The sequence below is a fragment of the Lathamus discolor genome, chromosome 5 (assembly GCF_037157495.1).
Source record: "Lathamus discolor isolate bLatDis1 chromosome 5, bLatDis1.hap1, whole genome shotgun sequence".
Lineage (NCBI taxonomy): Eukaryota > Metazoa > Chordata > Aves > Psittaciformes > Psittacidae > Lathamus > Lathamus discolor.
The window spans coordinates 73,216,399-73,241,325 of NC_088888.1; the positions used below are offsets into that span (position 1 = coordinate 73,216,399).

General features: G+C 35.4%; 1 protein-coding gene across 6 annotated transcripts in view; it reads left to right on the forward strand.

Annotated features, from left to right (window-relative positions):
* Positions 1-23,991, forward strand: part of MAP3K7 (mitogen-activated protein kinase kinase kinase 7) — a 49,601-nt gene extending 25,610 nt beyond the window's left edge. For 3 of the 6 annotated variants that reach the window (XM_065681216.1, XM_065681223.1, XM_065681222.1), the window contains 7 exons: positions 501-660; positions 3,240-3,320; positions 9,714-9,781; positions 15,178-15,286; positions 18,084-18,145; positions 18,695-18,810; positions 20,770-23,991. In XM_065681216.1, the coding sequence (XP_065537288.1) occupies positions 501-660; positions 3,240-3,320; positions 9,714-9,781; positions 15,178-15,286; positions 18,084-18,145; positions 18,695-18,810; positions 20,770-20,950 (777 nt within the window). In that variant the 3' untranslated portion in view covers positions 20,951-23,991. The remainder of the gene's footprint in view (positions 1-500; positions 661-3,239; positions 3,321-9,713; positions 9,782-15,177; positions 15,287-18,083; positions 18,146-18,694; positions 18,811-20,769) is intronic. The other 3 variants (XM_065681217.1, XM_065681218.1, XM_065681221.1) reach the window with 3 other exon arrangements.
* The last annotated feature ends 936 nt before the right edge of the window (positions 23,992-24,927 follow it).

The window sequence follows — 24,927 nt, forward strand, 5'->3', positions numbered from 1 at the left end:
GATGAAAAGTAGTGAATGATTTCAGAAAGGTAAGCTGGAAGTCTCTAACATCATCTCAAATGAAATAAAAAAACCCAGCTAATTTTAAAGGGATTCCTTAGGTTAAAAATATATAATATATGTTTGAAAATTACTGCCTTAATTTAGAGTGAAAGTATTAGTATAATATGAAAGGATTAAAGTTTTGTGAATTTTGAAAATACTATATTTTGTTTTCAAGTAGGATGAAAAAATACAAAGATTCTCTTGTGACAATACCAGCCTAATTCTACGCTGGTTTTATCTGCATAAAGTTAGATTTTTATGAGCATTGCAGATATTTGGTTCCTGCAACTAGTAGTTATATTATTACCATTTATTGAATTATAAATGTTAAATCTTGTCACTTTTAACCAGCATATTATAGAAATAGATTTTAACCTACATACTGTGCATATCATGGAGGGGCTTCTGCAAGTTTGGGGTTTTTTTTTCTTTTTAAAATGTGACTTTTGAAACAGGGTGATGCTGGCCGCTTGAGTTTACCCCCATCTCGTGGGAGCAGTGTGGAGAGCTTGTCAGATGTTCGTGCACGACCACAGTCATCCCTTGTTTCAGGAGAAGCCAAAAGGATGAGTGCTGACATGTCTGAAATAGAAGCAAGAATAGCTTCCATCACAGGTAAAATTAAAGGATTTGGGGGATAGACTAAGGAACTGGAAGGAGGGAAATGAGACAGGAAGATGTAGACTGTGCATAGTCATAGAGAATGTTCATACCATTCACTTTTCATGTTGTCTTTACTGTCCTTTATTAATTGTGGGGAAAAATGACTTCATTCATGGTTGTGTGGTTGACAAGGTTGAGTATTGTAGTTGAATACTTCCAAGATTGTGGAAGAGATTACTTTTGCTGAATTAGACTTTCAGCTTTTAAAAAAAATCATTATAAGACTTCTAAGTATCAGTCCTATTTCAAATGCAAAACTTTCTCCTTTGTGTCTGAAATCATGTTATACCATTTCTGCTAGGGTAAATTATTTCTAAAGTAACATTTCCTTCAAGGTTATTCCTATAATATTTTGAAATTGAGGTGGGTTTAAAGTTCAGCGTGTTTCCAGATAAGTTTTAAAATTCACTTTGACAGATTTCAGGAAAAGAAACACAGTTAAAATTTTAGTGGTCAGATTAACAAAGCATTGGTATCTTTTGTTTAAAAACAAAACAAAAGCTACAGGTGTTTTGCCAGGTTTGTTTCAGATATTTATAAACTGTTGTGTCTAAACATTGAATCCTTGAGTGAATTGGAATTGATGTGTAAGTATAAATACATACTTTTATGGTGAAAACAATCTTTATTCTTCCCAGAAGAGCAAGTTAATAAAAATGTGTATACTTGGCAAACACTTTCTTGTCTCTTTTCTTCCTCAAATACATTGTTTGTTAATTTATGCAAACTCCAGGTGACAAATTTCTTTTATGAAGCTTTTTTTTTGTTATGGTATGTAACCACAGAATATGAAACAAAATTTCTTTGGTTATTCCCAGGTTATTTAGCTGTTCTAGTATTTTCCTACCAATCTGAAAATTATGGTAATCAAGGAGCAGTAATAAGGGAATTTACATCATATTCTGGCTTTCTTGTGCACCACAACTGTTTTATTTTTGTCATTGGTTGTATTATGATTACTCCAGAATCTTGTTTTACTAAATACTGGTTACTCATTAAATAATATTTATCTTAGCCTAAAAACACTTTTTACTTTTATGTTATTATTTTAAAGCCTTATTTCAAGGTTTTTCTTTTGTATTGTCAGTCTTTGACTGGGTGATTGTGTAGCACATCTCACCGTGAATATCTCTAAGGGTTTCCTAACACAGAAGGCAGCTGTGTACTTACGTGATAATAACAACATGCTGATTTTATTTTCAAATATGTCAGGACTCACTTTGGTCACTGACACTCTAAAGTCAATATAAGTTTTTTACCTTAGTGGAGTTAACCTAGCCCTCCGTTGTGTGAGTTTTTAATTTTCCTGGTTTGTCTTCCTTAAGTACATTGTCCTGAATAGTAATTATCATCTCAGAATATGCTAAGGTTTGTTTATTTATTTTAATTACTGTAGGGTTTCCTTTTCTTGAAGCAAAATTATATACTGAGCATACTAAATTGAGGGTTTTTCTGTGGGGTTTTTTTAAGAAATCACTTCAGGCCTTAGTGGACTACTAGAAATGAGGTCAAACCCATCTGACTAACATTTTCAAAAAGAGCTGAAACAGCACTCTAATGATTTTCCTTTGGGTTTTTTTTTAATTCTTGTTAACTGTGTAACAGAAATAATATGCTGCAAAACTGAAAAAAAAACCCAGTTGTGTGGTTAGGAGAGTAATGAGCTGTTGTTAAGAGTAAATCAGATCAAAAATTATTTAGTCTTCCTGTTCCATCTATTGCTAAGTGTAAAAGTAAATTAGATAATGCACATCACCTTTACTTAAGTTTGAGGTGGATACACTGCAACATTCTAAATTTGGGAGATATATTAAGACTTTTCTCTAAATGGGAACTATTTATCTTAATCTATACAAGTAGTAAAACAAATAAAAAATTTATTATTAGATTTTATTAAGAGTAGATGATGTTTCTTGAGCATCATTCAGAAATTAAAAGGTTGCTAGTGATACCCAGTTTGAAAAACAAAACTTCACTAGTAAGTCAAAAGAATGGAAGGCAGGAATTATTATCAGATGTAATTATAGAGTATGCACTTTTGCAGAGACGGATAAGATCTCATTTGAAATGAGGAAATCTAAAGAAACAGAAGTACCCAACTATTAATACTGTTTATCAAATAGTTTGTACCCAACACTAAATAGAAAATGTTAAATAAATTCAGGCAATCAAGAATTTATTCTGAATATGCAGGTGATCTGAAATAATTCAGTATGTTCTCTTTTTGGATAGTTACATTTGGTTTTCCCTTCCTTATTGCCATGCTGCTTTCTGTGTTTGACTTTTGTGTTGCTAACTATAACTAATTACACAGTGTTGTAATGATGGCTAGTTCTGCATTTTTTGCTTTTTAACAGTTGCTTTACTATGCGTAAGCATGAGTGGAAGGCAATGCAGTTTATTCTGCATGACATTTTTGCATGACCTATAGTTTAACCAAGTTTATGAAAAATGCAGTATTAGGAATTTAATAATTTTGCTATTGCTATTTTAGTGTTTTGCATGTGTATTGTATATGTGTATTTTTTCAGCCTATTCCAAACCTAAACGAGGCCATCGTAAAACTGCTTCATTTGGCAACATACTGGATGTCCCTGAGATCATCATACCAGGTATCGCAGACCAGGTGAACGGGTCAATTGGTTAAGATGCCGGAATAATGATCAGACTGCTAAAATACTTCTTGCTCCAGTTGCTCTAGGACAGAACTAGGAATTATCCCACTAATTTTTTTCAATAATGTCTCTATGAAGAGGAGCATGATATTTCACTATAAATCTACTTTTATCAGTAAAGGATTCAATCTTCTAGTTCAGATTTACTTGTATTGATGAATGATTTTTTCCTTTCTGATCTCGTCAGAGTCATCTTGCAGAGCAAAACTATACATGCAGTCTTTTATTACAATACCACAGTTGGTGAAAACAGACTTAGGTTGAAAATTGCCTCTCTGGGTAATTATCTTGCCCTGATTTTTGTTGTGTTTAAGCACCCATTTTTAACCAAATACTAATAGAACAAAAAATTTAAATACATTACGTATAGAACTTCAAATTCACAGGATACTTGTGATTAAATAAATTAAATCGTGAGACCTGTAATTCTTATATTTTACTACAGTTTTCTACAGCTAAAATGTGGTTGCTGAGGTATTACTGTTGTGTTTAAGTTAATGCAAACTAGAATTATTAGGAGAGGCTTCTGTCAGGAAGAAAATCAGTATAATGAGACACCCTAATTGATAATTTAAGTTGGGGCATAAATGAATAATTCTTATATATCCCAAGTCTATATTTAGTTAGCAGCATATCATTTTCCTTTTGCATTCTTTCTTTTTATTATTTTTTATTTTTACTATTAAAGTGGATTTATTTCCTTCAAACCCTTGAAATTAAGTATAACCAGTCCAAAACTGGTATACCATTAGCAGTATGCAAGTTGCTTCAGAATTGTCAGAGGCAGGAGATGCAAGTGATACTATCTACCACTAGTCTAGAGATACATTCAAAGCTGTAGAAACCCTATTCTGAATTTGTGTCATCTGAGGAAGTTTCCTTGTAAATCTTGACATTCTTTGGTATTTTAAAGTAGAATGCAGAAGATAATTTTTTACAAAAGTTTATTTTGTAAAACAATTTTATTTTGTAAATAACTTTATTGAAGTTTACATATAAAGACACAGAATGTAAAAAAAAAAAGGAAACAAAACAGATTCCAAAGAACAGTAGTACTACCCATGAAAAGAAAACTGACTTGGCATTAAGGCTAACAAATCAGTTAGAAAGTTTACTAACGTACTAGTTTACAGTGTAGCTTTCCACTGTAATTTTCAAACAGTTCTGGCCTGCCATGACGTAAAGAAGATCCTAAGAGAGCAAGTGAAGAGATCCATCAAGTTTTGCAGCGTCAACATTTGAGAGCCTCGTAAATAAACTCTAGAAGCTGAGTGCCTCTGGTCTATGCACAGTCTGCTGCATGTAACAGCACTGAGGCTTCCAATAAACCTTGAAACTTTCAGAAAATAATTAGTGAAATGGAATGCCATGTTGTTTTACTTACTTAGGCAGAGAAAGTCAATTAGATATTCTTTACCTGGGTTATTTTAATTGAATTTGACAAGATGGGAATTCCAAGGTGAATTTGGGAAAAGATACAAGAGAAATAGCAACCTGTAGAAATGAAAGAAGGTATAGGATTGGAGCAAGTATAATAATGAATTTTCTCAAAATTTGCTCTTAAAGTATTTAATTCTTATGTAAGTAAGAATGAAATTTAATGTTAATGCTTTATCAGAAGCAGCTATTCATAAAGAGGAGGACTTCTAGTATCGCATAGAGTAAATTTTGTTGTGACTGGGGAGAAAAAATAGAAATAGGGTAAAATCCAGGGTCATGCACTGTGGGTCATAGACTAGCAGCAGTTTCTTTTAATAAGATAAACATGGGACCTTAGCAGATGTATGCAGGTTAATCCCAGGTAGTATAAGCTACTAATGCAATACAGCTATGAAAAACTGAAATCTTACAGTTCATTTCCAGGAAAGTTAAGGAAGTCTTAATGCTATTTACAGGCTGTTGTTGAGGTTTCATCATAAATTCAACATACTGTTCTGAGCAGCCATATGAAAGAAACGTGTGCTCTGAAATACTAGCAAGAAGAGCTACTAGGATGGTATGGACAGTAAAAAGAAGAATGTGAAGGCATAGCTTTTTCAGCCCACAGAATGAAACCTGAGAAATGAATAATTATTTTCTATAGATGAATTTGCAGCCAGAGACTAGGAAGAGAGAGCTACATAGGCTAAGAGACAGTACTGGCACTACAGAAAAGAAAAAAAATGTAAATTGTCTGCAGATAAGTGTGGGCTGTATATTTAGTTTTCTGGTTGTCAGAATAGCTTTTCCATAAGAATCCCAAGGCCAGAAAAAAAAGAGGTTAATAGTTATGTGGCAGGGATGTGATCATCAGCCCATTAAATTATATTTTTCTATATACTTAAAGCAGTTATCCATTAGTACATTGCTCAGTTATTCTTTCAGAGACAGTATAGTGTTGCTAATTTCTCACTTCTCCTTTCCTTACTCTCTCAGCACAAGGCTGTCAGCCTTGAGCTTTTTAACATGCTTTTTTCCCCTTTTAGTTATACTTCCAAGACCCCCAGAGAAGTACCTCCATCTCAATCCCACCCCATTATGTTCCTTAGCACTACTGCCACATACCCAGCTCCCCTTATCTTCCCTGGGTATGTCTATTAGTGAAGCAAGCAACTTATCTTCCTCCTTGGAGCAGCACAAGAGCCGACCTAATAGTCTCTGCTGCTGCCTGAAGTTCTGCTGAGCACATGGTAAAGCAGCTGCTTCCCAGGGAGGGGAGGCACCACACAGGCATGTTACCATGAGTCAGCTGCTTTGGGGCAGGGCTATTTTAGAAGTATGAGTACTACATCTGCTATCATTGGGGTTTTTCGTAATGTGTTGCCTCAGCTGCTTTTCATCCATGAACTGATAGGCTACCAAGGTCATAAAATGCAAATTTTGATCAGTTGAAGGTAAAATATTGGCAGAACTAGACTTTTTTTAAAATATTTGATCTTTTTTCTGTTCACCCTTACTTAACCTTCCGTTCATTCAAGATGCTATTTTATGTTACTAGCATGCGAAAGTTAGAAACTGAAAAAGGGATCAACTAATTCTGTTTTGGTGTAACAACTTGGCAAATGAGTTTTTAGTCGTGGTATTCTACAACCAGATGGTAAAGTGAAGTATCATCATTTAGTTGGCTGGTTTTCAATTTATAATATATAAAATATGTAGTATAGATAATAAGAACCAACATTTATATATATAATATACATATATATATGAAAAATAAAAACCCTAGTAAGTACAGAAGGCTTAAATAGGTATATGCTTAAAGAAACAGAAAAAAATCTAAGTATAATTTGTAATATGGTCAAGAAAAATAATCAGAGCACCTTTTTGATACAAAGCAATTAAGCAGCATCTTGCAAATACACCTTCAAGTACAGCCTTTTCTTCACTGGCAACATCAGACATCTCATGCATATAGCATGCATTTGCCGTTGTAATTTTGTCATCTGAAGCTGTGCTACAGCATTAAAATTTTTATAGCATTGACACTGCATAAATGATTACTCAGAATAGACACATTTTGTTGAGTGTCCTTAGAAAGTGGATAGGAATTACAGATACTTTAGGTCTGTAAATTTTCTGTCTACTTTTAAAATCAATAAAAGCCAGAAATCCCACCTTTGTCTCCCCAGATCACTTCATTCTTCTGAAATTCAGACCCATGTTTTAACTTTAAAATGTCTTCTGGCACTGTTATGTTCCTTGATCATCCTGCACTGTGAGAGAAGTTTGGGTCTTGTAGGTGCATAAGGAAGAGAGAGTACTGTGCACAAACAGGAAGGTGTAAAAGGAGACGCAAGTATCTGCTAAAGGGCAGGGAGAAGAGTTCTTGGCTGGTCTGAATATTTGGCAGGGGGAGTGATCAGAAGCCTTAAGAAGTCATAGAATTTGGTTTCTCTGGAGTACATAGGGCAAGGCAAGGTAGAATTTTCCTGTTCCTTTTGAAATTCGTTGTAGAAAATAAACAACAGTATGTGAAATGCATTTGGTTGTTGGGTTTGGGGTTTTTTTTTTGAGGCCATGAAGTATGTTTATGATGTTTGATCATCTTTTTTTTTGTTATCTTAAACTCCTGTAAACCACTGAAATCCTGACACAGTGCATCAAGCTACCGTATCGTCACTTCTGTGCATTTGCAAATCTCTTAGTTTATATAATGAGAAAAAAAATGATTTTAAGGAGACATAGAGGTAAAAACAAAATCAAAACTGTGAAAGGAGAGCATAGATAAATAGCAGTGATCATTTCTAGAATTCTGTGATTTCAAATAAAAATGATGTATTGTATAATGTTGCAATTGAAATTTGCCTTGAATCTGGAGCAATAAGTATTCGTTGATTCGTAGTCTGTTTCTGCTTTGTCTAAGCTATTTGCCAGATGTCTGCAGTAGTTATACTAATTAAAATGGCATTGCCTAGTAGAGCTTGCTGTTCTCTCATGCTACTAATATGAAGATATTTCATTTAAAGGTATTCATTTATTACAACACAGTAATTTTGGCCCCTCTTTCCCTCACCTCCCCTCCCCTGCCCCCAGAGCATTTCCTTTTCTTTCTTGCACCCCACCCTGATTATTTTAACTTTTTGGCAGCCATGTCTAATATTTCAGCAGCACATGTCCTGGGTTCTTTAAATTCACAAATGTTGCTAATCTGAAATGAGAATTTCAGATATTTTTGCAAGCCTATTTCAGCTGAGCTAATTTTGTAACACTGTTGTTGAATGAAATGTGCACATAATTTTGTATCAGTCATGGGTGGATCACCCGTATCTTGAATATTGAAATGAGCTGTGGCAGCCAGATGAAGTATCCACAGCACAGAATTCTATTAAATGTATAGTCTTGTTTGCTAAATGATAATGAAAAAGTTCACCGCAAGTGAACAAGTTCAGAAATTTTTATGTAGATTTGTCATTCAGACGATCTCCAATATCAAAGTATTATACGTAATATAGACATTGTTGCTTAGGTAAGTATATACTTAGCCTGAATTTCAAAAGCAAAAGATCAAGACCACAGAGAAGTTGCAATTCAGGTTTATTTGTAGTCAGAGCAAAGAAATATATTCCTGTTCTAGAATGCTTTTTGATTGTCTCATATGCTTGTTTCTGATAGTACTCTTTAATTTTAGACTACAAAATGTCACCACAAATTGTTAAAGTGACACTGAGAATTTTGTATTGCTGGTTTGTGGTAATGTGTTCCTGCATGTAACAGTATCTGTATTTAAAAATTTAAAGTATGATGACATTAAATGTATTGATTGCTATTAAATAGGCTTACATTTTAGTAGTAACTGTTGCAAATCAAAACACCTGTCATGATAGGCTGTGGAGTCATATGGAAGTGATTCCAGATAGGAAGTATCTAAAAGGTTAAAAATGAGATGCCTGTTAGAGCTGGGTTGTTTGCTGCATGCAGGGTCGCTGGGCAAGGGGCTGCCATGGCTGCAGTACATGTTTCGGATGCTCCCCTCCAGCAGAAAAGTTATGTAATGCAGAGCTAAGAGCAAGAATTTTGAGCATTGTCAGCTGTTACTCAGAACGTTTTGGTGTTTCCTTTTGGACAGCTGACCTGCTCGCAAGAGGCACTATAAACAATCACCGTAATAAAAATCAAAGTAGCAAGGGGGATTCTGTTGCATAATCTCCTTTTATTTTTAAGGAGACTGTTTCCTGGAAATGCCTTTGATTGCGTGTCAGTGTGAAAATTTAAACTGTTTTATGTAGCTGTCACTGGTGGATAATTGCTAACAGGTGGAAGGGAAAAAGGAAAAGATTACAGCATTGTGCTCAGTAGGTTGATGGTGAGATGTGATTAAGCCAAGCAGTCCCCTTTTCACATTTCTTGGAGCATGAATATAGGACGTAGAAGGGAGCAAAGACCAGAAAGGAACCGTTTTCGCTGCTTGATTTTTGTGAGGGGAACGGCACATGGGCAGAAGTCGTTGCTGTGTTCCTTTAGCATGCCAAAGAGCAACAGGTTAAAGCTAGCAGCCTGTTATCTTTGCGGTCTAGGTTTTAGAAATCCCCATAACGTAACGCACTTGAAATAGATGTCGTCATCAGCTCCTGCCCTGAGTACTAAGCCTGACCAAATACATGTGACAGAAGATGGTGGAGTAGAGTGCAGCAGCTATTCATGTGGTAGGAGTGGTTATTGTATTAGGGTATACTTTTTGTTGACAGGCCAGCATGTTTTGAGTTAAAATTCTGCAGCTGTCTCTCTCTCCCCCTCTCTCACTTTCTCTCCGTGGATTTGTACAAATTCCAAGCTCCTCTGCAACAGTCGCACCCTTCTTATTTTGTTCTGAATAGATTTCACTGGTTTGTTTTTGTTTTGTTTTTTTCCCAGCAGGAAACGGACAGCAGAGGCGTAGATCCATTCAAGATCTTAGTGTTGCTGGAACAGAGTCCAGTCAGGTAACACCTTTCTTGTCTCTTATCTTTCAGTAAAGTCAGCACTGAATCTGTACAGGGAGATTGGTCTGGAAATCTTCACCTTTGATGCTTTCGTAGAAATGATGTGGAAGCTTGGCAGACTGCAACGTTGTTTGTATTGTATTTAAATGAGATTCCATGAGGATAATCTAATGAATGAGCTTCAGATGAGAAGTGTTTTCTGTATAGCTCTTACTTTTTTATGTATACATAGCTTTTGTCTAACAGTTAATTTGGTGAAGGGCAGATGTTATGCAGGAAAGCCTCTTCACCTCTCTCCATGTAGGAAACAATTGTAATTGCTACTTACAGTTTTCTGAAGCAGTTATACATACATGAGACTCACTTTTTTCATAAAAATAAAACACATGTACATCATTATTATAAATGTTTTTATTATCAGTCTCTGAACCCTGAATTGTAACTTACAGTATATCTCTCCATTTCTTGTGAAAGGTTTACAGGATGCTGTCACAAAGTTTTGTTTAAAAAAAGACCTTCTCAGTAGGATATTTTATAACAACATAACTTCTTATCTGGTATTGTAACTGCCATGGTAACAGACACAGTGGTACAGTTCATAAAATCAAAATTAAACTAAGAACAATTGAACTAAGAAAACTTTAGATGAGAAAAGTACATCTAATGCTTCATTCCGATGTGTTTATTTTGTGGGGGTTTTTTTAATTGCTTTGTTGTCTGTTGCAGTAGTTCACAGAGGCTATTTGGTCGTTAGTATGAATTGGCGATTTTGAGATACCTACTGTTACTTAGATGTAGAAAACCAGAGCTTAGAATATTCATCAGGTTATTCAGGTTTCCATGTTAAGCAACCTTCTGCAGTAATCTAAAATACCTGATAATTTTGGGGTAAAATACATGTAGTTATCAGGAGATCAACATTTGATCCTCCTTTATTTCTGTTGAGTGTGGTGCCGCAAAAACCTCATCAATTCCCCAGGTATTATTAGAATTTACAATGTACAGCTATCAGAAAATAAAGAATTTGTCCTAAACACATTTTAATATCTTCAGAGGATACAGGTTTGTTAGAAAGAAATGCAACTGCAAAATTAGGTCGGATAGGTTAGCCTATTCAGTTAATTGTAGCACTAAAATTACGGAAGACATAAGAAAAAAAATATGTGACAGTGCATCAGTTATACCAAATGTCACTGATTGATGTATGAATACATTTAATGATAGCTTTTTTATTCTAAATGTTTCATACTGTTAATTTTAATGAATAGTTAATATTTTAAATATATAATATCAGCATTTACTTTCGATTTAATAACTATTATCATACTCTTTATTTGAAAGCTATTCTACTGCTTGTCTAGATGTTCTAGCTAAATTGTTCTTGTGACTAGGAGGATGCAGAAAAGGTTTTGTGTTTACCTCACTGAGTTCTGTTGAGGGTCTGTAGAAGTACTAGCATCACATTCTGTTTTCTTGCTTCTGATGTGTACATATTGGAGATCTAAGCATAGGAATTACAGTTATATGCTTCTATCTTGCAGGTTTTGAAACATTCTGATAAAATCTAGAAAACGTAATATTTTAACAGGCATGAAAAATGCTGTTGGGAAGAAATTTTTGCACTGTCCCTGTAAACAAATAATATATTTTCATCCCCTTTTTAGTGTGAGAAGAAATAGAAAAGTCTGCTGAAACTAGTGCTCACTTTTGATGTACATAGGTTTGTATATTAAAAAAAAAAATTGGAAAAAAAATGAAAAAAGCAAGCATGATGTAATTGTGGCAAAAGACTTAAGATGACACTTTATGGGTTTTTGTAGCTCTGAACTGCATTGCCTTGAATTTATTAAAAGTCTTGAAATGCCATCCATATACGCAATCTACTAGCCAGAGCAGAAAAAAATGTGAGTAGTGTAGCTCTGGTGAGTTTATCCTGTCTCCCCATACACACCAGACCATATATAGGTTATCCTATCTAATGTGAATATCCTCTTCCCCTTCCCTCCCTTCATTGCAAACATCCTTCTTCCCTGTACTACGTGCCTCCACTCCCACACGCAAGCCTTGTAAGCCCCTATCATGCTCAACATTAAAGGACTGCAGTGGTGCCACTTTTCTTTTTTTTTTAAACTATTTGATTGACACGCAAAAGCTGATCAGAAATCTTTTTATTAAATGTTATTTTCCTGAAAATTGCTGATGTGTTGATAGAGAATGATTCTGTGGCAACTAATTTAATTTATTTTTTTTATCAGGAAGATTTTTCCAGTTTGGAATGCATTTTTTTTTTTTTTTTTTAAGGCAGATTAAAGCACCTCTTCGTAATGATACCAGTAATATACTGCTAATAATAAATATACCATAGTTTGGATTGCTTACCTGAAAGGGTAGACCAAGACTCTCGTCTCCCTACTTAACTGCTGGTCTGTTTTAATCTGACCTTCTTGTATGTTTTCTGATAGTGTGTGTATTTTATTTCTGTGTACTGTTAGAAGAAATTTTTTTGGGGGGGTTTTGTGGCTGGTTATTACTGGGTTTTATGCTGTTGAGACACTTAAGGCATTTTCCACCATTGCTCTTACTCATGTTATCAAGTGCAGACAGTAATAGTGCTTTGCAGATGTTTTTACTACTCCACTGAGCCTTTTACATCAACAGTTTGGATAGGAAAATACGTGAAGCCAAAGGTTTTCTGTCACTGGATCAGCTTTTGGCGTGGTTTAGTGTTGAGAGCATGTTTAATTCTGATTTTTCAGACTTCTCTAGTGCTTGATGACCTTAGACTGTAAGTTACTCCAGGTGACATTAAGCAGCATTGACTCCAGATGACAGCAGCACTGATGCAACTGTCTCTGTCCAGTCAAATGCTACATTTCCATTTGTTTCAATCCATGTGTTTTTCTATTCATTTTTTTCCATCAAAATTGTTTTTTTGCACTGAATTATTTCTTCCGCGTTTGTTTCCCTGTACGTGCATTTTAAAACATTGTGTTGTGCCGCCTGTCCAGCACTACTGCTCCTGCCTAAACACCTTTGTAACACAGATGTGCAGATGCTGAACTGCAGCCATAAAAACCTTTTGGGGCTTGAAGGAACACAGGAAACTGCTATTTACTCTGAATAGAGTCTTTACAGGATTTGGTATTTTATACAGGTACTGAGATTATTTGGCATAATTACTCAAGGACTGCAGGTTATGGTCAGGTGTCTAGTAAGGTATCCATGTCCTTGCCTGTGAATCTTTTATTGGGTTAGTTGTTTTGGTACATCTTCCTTCAGAGCACTACAGTTAATACCAAACTATCTCCTCTTTCATGTTTTTTTTTTAGTAACTGTTGCTGGGCCTTCATAACTCTTACAGTTTACTTTGAAGTGGAATAAAAATATATTTAAAAAAAACACATACTTTATTGAACAGTTGAGAAGCAAGCTTAGAATGCACATGCCCACATGCATGCAGCCTAAGTGTGATATTTTAGGGGATCTGATATTATGCAGATGAATCATTCTGTCTGCATCATTTTCAGAACTGGTCACAGATACACTTTTTTTTTCTTCCCCTTTCACAGTGAGATAAAATCCTAGCTGAGGAGAGCTAGTAACAGTGATTTCTTTAAATTGGGTTGCCCATTTAAATTAAACTGGGGCAAGATTATTCCTCAAAGTGTGGCAGCTTTTCAGGACTGGAAGTCTGAGAAATGGAAGCTAACGATGTCATGTGGGTTTGGCCACCTGGCAAAAATTACTTGAGAATACCTGAAAACAAGTCTGTTTGAGTGTATTGAGACACCTGGAGGAAGCAAGGGTGAAAGAATACCCGTAAAATTGTAGCAGAAGCTGGTGGCTGAAGAACAGGCTCTGGTTTACCTGTCAGAGGGGCTGGTGTCTAGGAGGCCTTAAAGCAGCTCATTTAACACACGCTTCAACGCTGTAATCTAACAGGTGTTCACTTTGGGCAACTTCCTTTGAATTTTGCAATGCTTTTTATATATGCTTCAGATACCAGTTTTTTGTACCTATCTCTAGTAATTTTGTCTAAATAATGTTATCAAGGAAAAGGGTTTTTCTCCTGTTGATGAACAAAGACTCCAAGACAAAAGCTTTTTGAAAATGTCTGATGCCATCATCCTGATAATATCATCCATTGGAATATTTCTACAATAGCTTGTAGCCCTTTTTCTGGCTGCTGACATAAAACACTGAATGGTTAATAAGAATTACAGGACAAGCATAATGCAGTTGAAATAATGGGTATTTCGGTGTGTAAAATCTTTTTATTCTTTGGATTGTTAGTTGCCTGAAATCCTGACTTTTAGAAGTCAAATTAAGATAGGATATTAAGAAATCAGAGTCATGAAGAAATATGGTTTCTAGGTAATGTATATTTGAGTGGTTCTATTAAAAAATAGGATCTTTAATCATTTGATGATAAAAACACCATATTGAAAATAGTTATATTTTAATAGCATCTTTTTACTTCCTCTTTTTCTGTAAGACTCACTGGGGTTTGTAGTCTAAATTCCTTTACTGTGTTACTTTTGTGTCAGTGAAGGGGGTATGTGAAATACAAGAAACTGTAACTAATAATTCTGAAAAAGCAGCTCAGTAGAATAGTGAACACTTCATGATAGGTTTTTGCACTTTTGGTAAATGAAAGGTTTAGAGAAGTCAAGCTGTTATATAAAGGAACTTCTTACATAATTTTATTTTAGTTCTTGATTTGCTTTCTGAGAGATAATGTACTTATTTTCTAATTGCTTTGATTTCTTGATCCTTGTTGGTTAAATACTGTTTTTCATGTTTTCTGGGGATGAATCACATAATCCCTGGGTTAACTTAAGGACCGTAAGAAAACTGTAGATTCATATACTGCAGTCTAGTATAGTTACTAAGCTGCATTCGTTTAGTTGAATTGAGTTCCATTTGTTGATTAAACACTGCAAACAACCTTTATTTCTTCCTAATGTTACAAAGTTGCTAGATTTCACTGAATGGTAGTGTAAAATTGACTAGACGTCATGTCACACATTTATATAAAGGTCTTGAACATATTGTTCAGCACTGCTTTGTATTATGCTGAATAGCAAAATTATATCCATTTATTTTTTCTGGTAAAGATGAAGCAGAAAGGGAGATGGGATTGTCCATGCAATGCATGTGAAGTTTATCAGACTACCTGGAGAGCTTTCAGGGTAAAAGCTTGTGTAAGGGAGTATTTGGTAGGACTATAGGTTCAGGTTTCTTCACATTTATTTTTCAGTTATTAATGTTTTGGGGGTTTGTTTTTTTGTTGTTGGTTTGGGTTTGGGTTTTTTTGTTTGGTTGGTTGGTTGGCGGTTTTTTAAGCCTTAAAAAAATCTTCTGTTAACTTTTGCCATTTTATTTTACCACTTCAGGAGAGTAGAAACAGCAGTAGATCATCTAGTCCTAGTGTGAGAATGATCACTACCTCGGGACCAACCTCTGAGAAGCCAACTCGTAATCCATGGACACCTGATGATGCAGGTACTCCTTTGTTCATTAGTTAATTTTTTGCGTTTGAAAAATAGGAAATATTCATTAGATTATGGCATGGGATGTGTGCCTAGACATTTAACAAAATTAATTAGTGAAAGTTGCAGTCTTTTAGTTCTGCTTTAATTAAAACATTACTGCTTTGTTTTTCACACTGGCTTGAAGGACTTTTTTTTACAGATTATAGTAAGTTACATAAAATTGCAAGCATTTTGCATTTAAAGTACCGTACATACTGTGATAGTAGTATTTAATGCAGGTCTTTTAGCATGAGTTTTTTGACTGTAGTGTGGTTTTAGGGAATTAAGGAAAGAGGTTTTAGAGTATTTAGTCTTGTGCAATTGTAGTATGAATGCACAGTTAAAGCTTTCATTGCTCTGACTTCTGGAGTGAAATGCTATGTAGGTGAGTATCAGCTTGGTTAATTCTGTTTTTGATCTGTGTTGTAATTTTGCTTATGCAGAATGTACACATGCAAACAGTCTTACTGGGTTTTAAATGAACTAACGTGTCTGCAGAAGTATTGTAAATATTTCCATAGCATCGCTGTTCTTTTGTTATGAAATTGCATTAAGAATACATGTAATTTACTTAGTACAATTTAAGAAGTCATCATGCACTCCATTATGAAAATAACCAGTACTGTACTGCATGAAAACAGTGGATCCCCACAAATTTTTCTTTTTAGAAACACAAATAAGAATTACGTTTTTGTCACTAGAATGTACATATTGAATCTTAAACTCAAGCTGGTACCTCATAGCACCTCAAATTTTGAAATCTCTTTCATGTGATCTGCATCATCTTTGGCTGATCACTCTTCCATTCTTTTCCTGTAACCAACTGTGAAATGGAAACTTTCATGTGGACTGACTTTTGCACAAGCATGTATATACACACGTGTGTGTGTATATATGTGCATGCTTGTATTTTACCAAATATAAGATGACTACATAATGTGTACTTTCCCCTTACCCTATTCTAGTGGGAGAGAGCAACATACTTGTGTATTTTGCTTCTGTGCTTTTTTCTTTCTATCCATTGTCACTTTACCTGATCACACACTATGCCTCATCACTCGTCATTTCCCAAAACTCTTGTCCACTGCTACAGCCCACCCTATTCCCTCTTTTGTGTAGCATGGGTCCTGTGTTGCTTTAGGCAGTGAGCACTTAACGGCAGTTGCTGCCTTATGTGGCAGCAAGCTCTTACCCAGCCAATAGTTCACTGGGAACTGAAAGTTGCTGGTTGTATGCCAGTGTAAAGACAGTTTGCCCCAAGTCTTTGGCCTTATGTGCAGCACTGCACTAGAGCTTAAAGTCAGGTCCATTTTCTGACCCACAGAAATTACACACCTTATACTCAGGTAAATAAAGAATGTACCACATGTATATTTTTTCTTGTTAGGTTTATGCAGTCCATGAACAAAGAATTGTTTGAATTTCTAAAGAGAGAAGTAATTTTAGTTTTCTGTAGAAGAGGTTCCGTTTTGAAGTTAATGAGGCAAAATGATGAAACTGGGATGCGGCCAAGACTGGTCAATTGCAGGTGGGGTTACAGTTCTGTGACGCAGTGGTGAAAGGCTCAGGAATGTCATCTTGAAGTATTTTGCATGTATTGATATATTTGAAGCATTACGCTAATTCCTTTGCTATAACGATATTCCAAATGTGGTAATAGTTTCATGTAGAGAAGGACTTTTTATACTGTTCTCACTTAAGATACCTCAGTGATTAAGTCTCTGGTTTTAGGGTTATTTTCTTTTTTTTCTTTTTTCTTTATTTTTTTTTTTTTACCACCTTCCAGTTTCCTTACAAGTGTACACTTAACCACTTTTTCTTCATTTCTACCCTCTTATTTCTGTTTCCTTTTGAAGCTGCTCTTGGAGATAGCATAGTCTTTGAGGGCAACACCTTAGTTTCTCTACCACGACTACTCTGTGGCAGGTGCTATTGGGGTATGGGTAAGCAGCCCCTTTTTTTTCCCACCTACCCTCCTCCATGTAATCCTCTAGTAGCGATAATGCAGCTGTGAAATCAGTAGTTTCTCCATGTGTCTTTACTCCTGTATCTCTTAAAGCTTAACAGTAACCCTGTGATCCCCAGATTGTGGGCTACCAAAGATAGGATCTGTAAGAATTCAGAACCATGTTAAATCTGGAATGAAAGAACTGGAGAAATACAGAGTAATTGCAATGCAAGAAGAGAGCAGCCAGGCCCAGCAGATAGATTGGTTACTGGATTCCTTGCTACCCACAAGTATCTCTACAGAGCAGAGAAGATGCCCTAGAGCATGTTGTGAGGAAGATTCTAACAGAGTTCATTGGGAGCAGGTTTCAAAACTGAGCAGGAGGTTGTGCTTATTTTGTTTTGGCAGAACTGGTTTGCACAGCTTCTAATTTTAAAATCATTAGATGCATGGGCTGGCTGGCTGATCTTTCATAAACAAGAATGAAATGACAATTTTTTTATAAATAGAGAGCATGATTGCAAACTGCATAAAAATAGTATTTAAGAAATCTGTATGCTGTTACATGGCTTTTAGAAGTGTAGGCTGATAACATTAATCTTTATTCCTTCTTGGTGTGACAGACCATACTTTTGAAGTTCTTAACTTTATCACAAAAAATGATTCATCTGCCTTGGGATTGGAGCGCTGCTATTACCATTTGCCTTTTCACATTCAGACTGTGTATTGTGGAATTACTTAGAATTCTTGGGTTTTTTTTTTCCTGTAAGAAGAGAATTAGCTCTCAAAATACATTAAAATTTTCTTGATATTGTTACAGAGACCAATGGGTCAGATAACTCCATCCCAATGGCATATCTTACATTAGATCATCAATTACAGGTAATAAACACATGCTTTATTAGATTCTTTATCTTTTACTTTATTCTAATGTGTGAATTTTGGGCTGCAAAATACAGTGCTACATATTTACCTGTGTTTATATTCTGTCTAACTTTTGACCAAGGCTAAAAAAATATGTTATGTAATCTGAGATTGGTTGACTCAGATTTGATCAAGCTATTAAAAACAGGCCCTGGGAAACATGATCCCTAAAACCAAATATAAGCCGAGTTTGACTGTCAAAATAAGACATTATTTGCTGAGTGTTACTGAATTAAATTGTTGTATGCACTTTATTTATTGTGTGTGAGGTTAAATACTACTGTGGCTTTTGTGATGGAGAGACTATTGGGTCAATAACTATAGATTTGGGGTTTAAGTCAACTTTGACATCATTGCAGTAACATTTTGCAGGGCATGGTTTAACACTTATTTTTAAAAGCTTACTGGTTTTGAAAAGCCTTTATAAATACACTGCAGAGACATTCTAACACACTGTATACTAGGATGTCGGTTCATTAGTTTTTAACATGTCTGATTTATTTTCAGCCTCTAGCACCGTGCCCGAACTCCAAAGAATCTATGGCTGTGTTTGAACAGCACTGCAAAATGGCACAAGAATATATGAAAGTTCAGACAGAAATTGCATTGCTGTTGCAGAGGAAGTAAGTTAAATGTGTTTAACCTTTTCTGTTCTTCTGCATGTTTCTTTTACACCAAGTCTGTTGTCTGTAACTTATTTCTGGCTTTATGAAGTAACATTTCATAGAACTACTGAGCTGTTCAGTACAGATAAGATGCTTAAAGAAGGAGACTGGAAGTTTTAATCAATATCAGGACTCTTCTAGAGAAATCATACTTCAAAGTCTGTTGCACATCTGTGTATTTAACATGCTAGTAATATTTGTATCATCTCAAATGAAGAATCTGGACTGTCAAGGAATGTTAAAATTTTATTTCCAATACTGTCCAGTAAGAGAGTTTCAGTTTTAGTTTGTAGATAACCACTTGATTAATGAATTATAGAATTTTGAGTAATATGTCATTTTACTCAGTTATATCCGACTTCAAGCATTACCTTTGCAATTATTAACACACAAGTTATGTTTTTCTACGGGGGGGGTGTAGGACCTACTACTTAAAAGCCATTATGTACCTTCTCAGCCTTGTGCACCAGAAATAAACTCTTTCCTCTTAGATTTTGTTTGTCTGTAAGTGAAGCAATTGCATGTAATGCTGGATTAAGGCCAAAGTTATAGCGGTTTCAGAACTTCAGTTGTGCTTCTTATAATTTCTGTTTCCTGATGCTTGGGAGCAGCTCTGAGAGGTCATATATACTTCCATGCTAGACCAAGTAATCAGCTTGTTACCCACCAGTGTCTGAGCCACTGCAGGCAAGCAGTTGTTAATGAGGAGCTTGTGTTGGTGTTTGTGGAATAGCGAGTGAGAAAAATGTATGTATAAACCTCTTCTACATTAGAAATAGCATACAGAATGGCGGGGAAAGTTACTGTGAGATTGACCTATCATCTATTTGCTTTTGGCTTAGCATCCTTAGTTTTCAAGTGCAACTAGAATTTTTAGATTTCATGAGGAGATGCTGAAGCTGGCTTGAAGATCTTCAATTTGGTTTTATTTCCATTGTCTCTGAAGGTCAATAAATTACATTAAAATGTATTTCTGTTTCAAAACTGTTAACTTGTTACCTTTAGATTCCTACTTTATCTTTTTGTCTAGGAAGTTTGCACACATGTTTCTCCCAAACTGTTTTTTCTTAGACCATAATTGCTATAGGTGTTAAAACAAAATAACAGTATTGTGACTGATGAATTTAATGCTGGTTAAAGTAGTTATTAGTTCAGTCTTTATAGAATGATCAAGTTTTCTTTAACTGTAATTACAAACCATATGGCAACAATTAATTAACATGAACTTTCTCCTCTACTATTTTGTTGCTAAAATATTGCTGGCAGCTTGCCTTCTTGTCACCTCATAAACAAATAGTAAAACAAACTGCTACATCAGTTTTGCAGGATAATTTATAGTAAATTTATCAGTGTGTTTGTTCCTCTCAAATTGTTGCCAAAAAACATATTGAGCACTTATGGCATAAATTAAGTGAAATGGCAGTTATAAAAATAATTTATTTGATTCTGCTTTTCCACTGCTTTAAGAAGTTCGAGTCCAAATAGAAAACAGCACTTCACTAGAAAGTTACCAAAATTACTGCTATTTTGTCTTTTTAAGTTGCCTTTTGAATTTTTAAATACACTTGTAGTTCAGCAAATTTAGAGTTGAATAAATCGATGAAGCTCTGTGTGGATCCTTAGCTGTTTTACCGTGACCTGTAGAATTACATCTGAAAGACATTATATAAAGGACAATTTCAGAGACTGAGGCTATGGCAAGCAGCTATTTTAAAGTTTAAATATGGATTTTATTTGGAAGAGATTTTTTTTTTTCCCAGACTACAGTAAAGAATAAGGTTTTAAATTTTTTTGCACAAAATATCACCAGCCATTAGTTCAGACTGATAATCAAATATTGATTTGAAACACATGAAGTCATCTTACAAATAGAAATAGCTTCTAAATGACAATTACTTTTTTATTACTTTATTTTAGACAAGAACTAATAGCAGAACTGGACCAGGATGAAAAAGACCAGCAAAATACATCCCGTCTGGTGCAAGAACATAAAAAGCTGTTAGATGAAAACAAAAGTCTCTCAACTTACTATCAGCAATGCAAAAAACAATTAGAGGTCATCAGAAATCAGCAACAGAAACGGCCAGGCACATCATGATTTCCTGGGACCTTTCGAATGAAAAATATGCACAGAAAAGACTGATATTTTTTTTTATTGTTATTATTATCCCTTATTATGACAACTCATGAGTGTTAGCTTCTTGGTGTGATCTGTATTTGTCTGCTACACTTACCATCGTTTAATTTTCTTTTTCCTATGGTGGACATCCAGTTCAACAGGTTAATCGAATAAGGTGAGAGAACAGTGACTTGAATTAACCAACAGCACTCAATTTAAAGCAAGAACAGTGGCTGTATGCATGCTCCTTGTGTGAAGGCTAGCCTAACAAGTGTTAAAGTGGCTGCTAAATTGTAAGATCTTGTTTTTAGTTTTTGGTATTACCTCGATACGAGCAAAACAAAAACTTCCCTGTTTAAGAATGGTTTTGTTCCAGTGTCTCATCTCAGACTGTTAATATGACAATTATTTTCAGGACTTAAACATGCATCAAGCTGCAGAAGTGATGCTGGCCCAATAGAGTAATTCATGATGCATTAGTAATGCCTTTCACCTTTAGACATAGTGTATTTTTTCCACATGCAAAATGGTAGGCAAACTGATGCCAGCATCCTTGGTTCAGTGCTTGATAAGCCCTGCATTTTGACTAATATATTTCTTGTAATCTTGCTTTCATAAAATATTTGAAGTAAAAGTCTGTATTTTCTTTACTTTCTGGGGGGAAATCACATGCAGTTTCATTCAGTTACTGGGCAAAAGTTAGGAAGGAGATTCACTGGGCAAAGTTGTTCTCTTCTATAAAAGAGAGGGAGAATCAAAATTGTGTGAAAGTGTGTTTGAGACCTTTAAAGCTTTTGTCCCTACAGCATCTTTGGAAGAAAATTCAGACAGCAAATTAATACAAAACTTTAAGTACTTGCTCCCTCCCTTATACCACTTCTTGGGTTTTGGTTGTTTTGGGTTTTTTTCTTAAACCTTATTTGCTGAAAAGTACTTACCATAAATGTAAATAAGTTTTGTTTAGCTAGGGAGGAGAAGGGTTTGGGGAAGTGAATTTATTTTAAATCAAATTATGAAATGGAGTCGAGTATGCAAATAGCGGAAGCTATTAAGAGAATGAGGGAAATGGCTTAGATCTCCATCAGGAATCTCAGTTATTCCACTCATTTGAACATAGTTGAGAGGAAGTCCATCACAGAATGCCTGCTGTCTTCATGACTGAAGAATTGCTTTTAATGAGCTCAAACAGAATATGTAATGATCAGTGTCATTATTTACTATTATTACGTGGGAGAAAATAACTACTTGTTTACATTGCAGATTGGTTATTTAGATTATGAATTAACTTTTAACTGGTGCAAAAATGAGGCACTTCTTAATATAATGAGAAATTATTCCTTACATAAGCTCTCGGTGTGCTCAGTTGTGGGCAGAGTTTTACTAACAAACAGTCTTGCAAAAGGAAAACAGAAAATTGCTGTTTAGCTGCTGAGCTCTTGAAATACAAGAGAAGTGATCTGAAATTGAACTTACTACAAGTGAATAATTACTCACAAAAGCCCATGAGCAGAACTTGGAAAAATATTAAGGGTAAAAAACTCACAGTATTTTTCTCTTTCCCTTCCTACCTACCAGACAAAAAAAACATCAGTACTATTGTGCTTATCTGTGGACAAGAAAGATGACGAACAGTTTACTAAACAGTGTCATCCTGTCTTGAAAATAAATCTATCACTGGCAAACCTTTGGGAGTCAGAAACCCTTCCCTCATTTTATTTAAATAAAGGAAGGGTTATCATTCCCAAAACCTTAGCAGATAATTTGATTAGTTAGCTGAAACTGATATTGGGATCAACTTAAGGGCACACATATTTATAGCAAAATGTAATTGGCAGAGAAAATAACTGTAGTATTAGGAATAGCACAAGTTATCCAGAGCATTGCTGTTCACATACATCTGTCCTACCAAAATGGACACACGCAGTGATCAGCAGCTTTCTTAACACATGCTGAAGCATGAAGTAGGGCAGCATAAATACTGATGTTCAACTTCACATGCATGGTTGACAATTACATACACAAAATCATTTCCCAGGACAGTTTTTGCAGTTTGCTTTGTCGTAAAACACAGACGCTGTTTTCAGGTAAATCAGTATTGTCTATGAAGAATCACTTTATGGCAAAGTTAGAGTAATGAAAGCAATGCTAACTTGATGGTACATAATACAGAAGTCTTTTCTAGCGGTTGCTTCTGACTTGCTAGGGTTTACATTGAAAAGGGTCTCAGATTGTAAAATAAGTACTGTGCTACCATGCACTGTTGAACTCTGCTCCAGCCAGTAGGTGGGTTATATTGCTCTCGTTCAAGTTTTCAAAGGGAATTTGGAGTTTGACCTTTGCCTCCAAATTGTCCTTTTCTTAATTCTACCAAAAGTTGAAAAATTATTTGCCCAAGTTTCGCAGTGAGGTGTTCTGTGTGGCCAAGTCTCTGTATCATCAACAAAAAAAATACTCTAAGGGTAGAATGTAGTGGTTTGGGCTAAGAAGAGTTTTAACAGCTTGACTTTCAATGACTTTTAGTATTTTCATAAGGCTCTTGTTTTAAAGTTGTTTACAAATGTACTTTTTATTTTTGTGTTAAACTATCTGGAGTTTTCAGGAATTTTTTCATGGTTTTGTAGGGGTTTTTTGTTTTGGCTGTGGGTTTGTTGTTTTTTTTTTTGTTTTTTTTTTTTGTCCAGTTAAAGCTGCTCCTCTAATAATGGAGGTGAAACACCTAGTTTTGTCTGGGCACTGCCTTTTCAGAAAAGGAAACAGGCTCTGCTTTTTGTTACAGTATGTGTTCTGTAAGATATTGTGTAATTGAAAGTATGCTTCTGTACACTGTGCAGTTCCGCCAAAATGCTCTTTTTAGGGGTTTGGGGTTTTTTTCGCATAAGTTGAAGATTGTAATTCAAAACTTGTACATAAAATGGTGAATGATTTCATATGATTCAGGAATGAAGAGTGTGGCTTTCTGCTACAGGGTTTTACTGTGTTGTCAGGAATCTAATTAATAAAAGCTGAGAGACTTCCACAAACATGTAGTAATGCCCCAGCACTTGCCAGGGCATCCTTGATCTCCGATGGAATCCCACACTGGGTGGGGAATAATCATCATGCAGTTGTTCCCACCACCAAAAGAAAATTCTTCTGCTATTAGCTCTTCCCTTGCTGTGTGCAGAAGTAGGGTGTAGGATGAATAGTCCTACTCATAACTGAGAATCAAGATATTTTAAGAATGCCACATCTTTAGTATGCGTGTTCCACAAAAAGATAAGCACTCATCTTTCATTGTTCAGTTCAGACAAATTCCATTCCATGGAACTTCCCTATTTTATTTGTAATGGATTTTACTGCTTGAGAGTTTCCACTGCCATACCACAGACACACATCCCTCCTTAACTTTCTCCTTGCCTGCGAAGAACACAAAATCAGGCTTCAGATCTGTTCTGAGCTGTTTTGAACAACTAAGCTGTTTCAGGTGCCCTGGTCCAAACTGGGAAGTTTGAAAGGGTAAGTGCAAAAAGAGGTGTGGCACACTCAATCCTCAAAATACAGATTGTCCAGTGGTGAACTGGTTGAAGAGGAGGATCTTACAAAAGTAAGTCTGTGTATGTGTATACACGCACGTATGCATGGTGTTATGTACTTATGTGCATAGGTGTAGAGAGCTGGATATATCAGATCAGAATTGATAAATGTCTCTATTTCCAAAATCTGAGCTTTAATAGTTACCTTTAATGTCACTAGGCGAGTGGTGCTCTAAGCCTGTGAGGACTGAGCTCTGTAGAGACAGATAAATACAGGTGTGCATACATGAGAGTGCATCAGCTATTTTCTGTGCTTGCAGAACCCTTTCCTACTTGCAGGGATGATTCGTATCTCCCACTGCACTTGGACAGATTCGCTGGAAATGTTTTGACTTTGAACCTGTATCCTGATTGTGGGTCATAGATTTGCCCTTAATGAGAGGG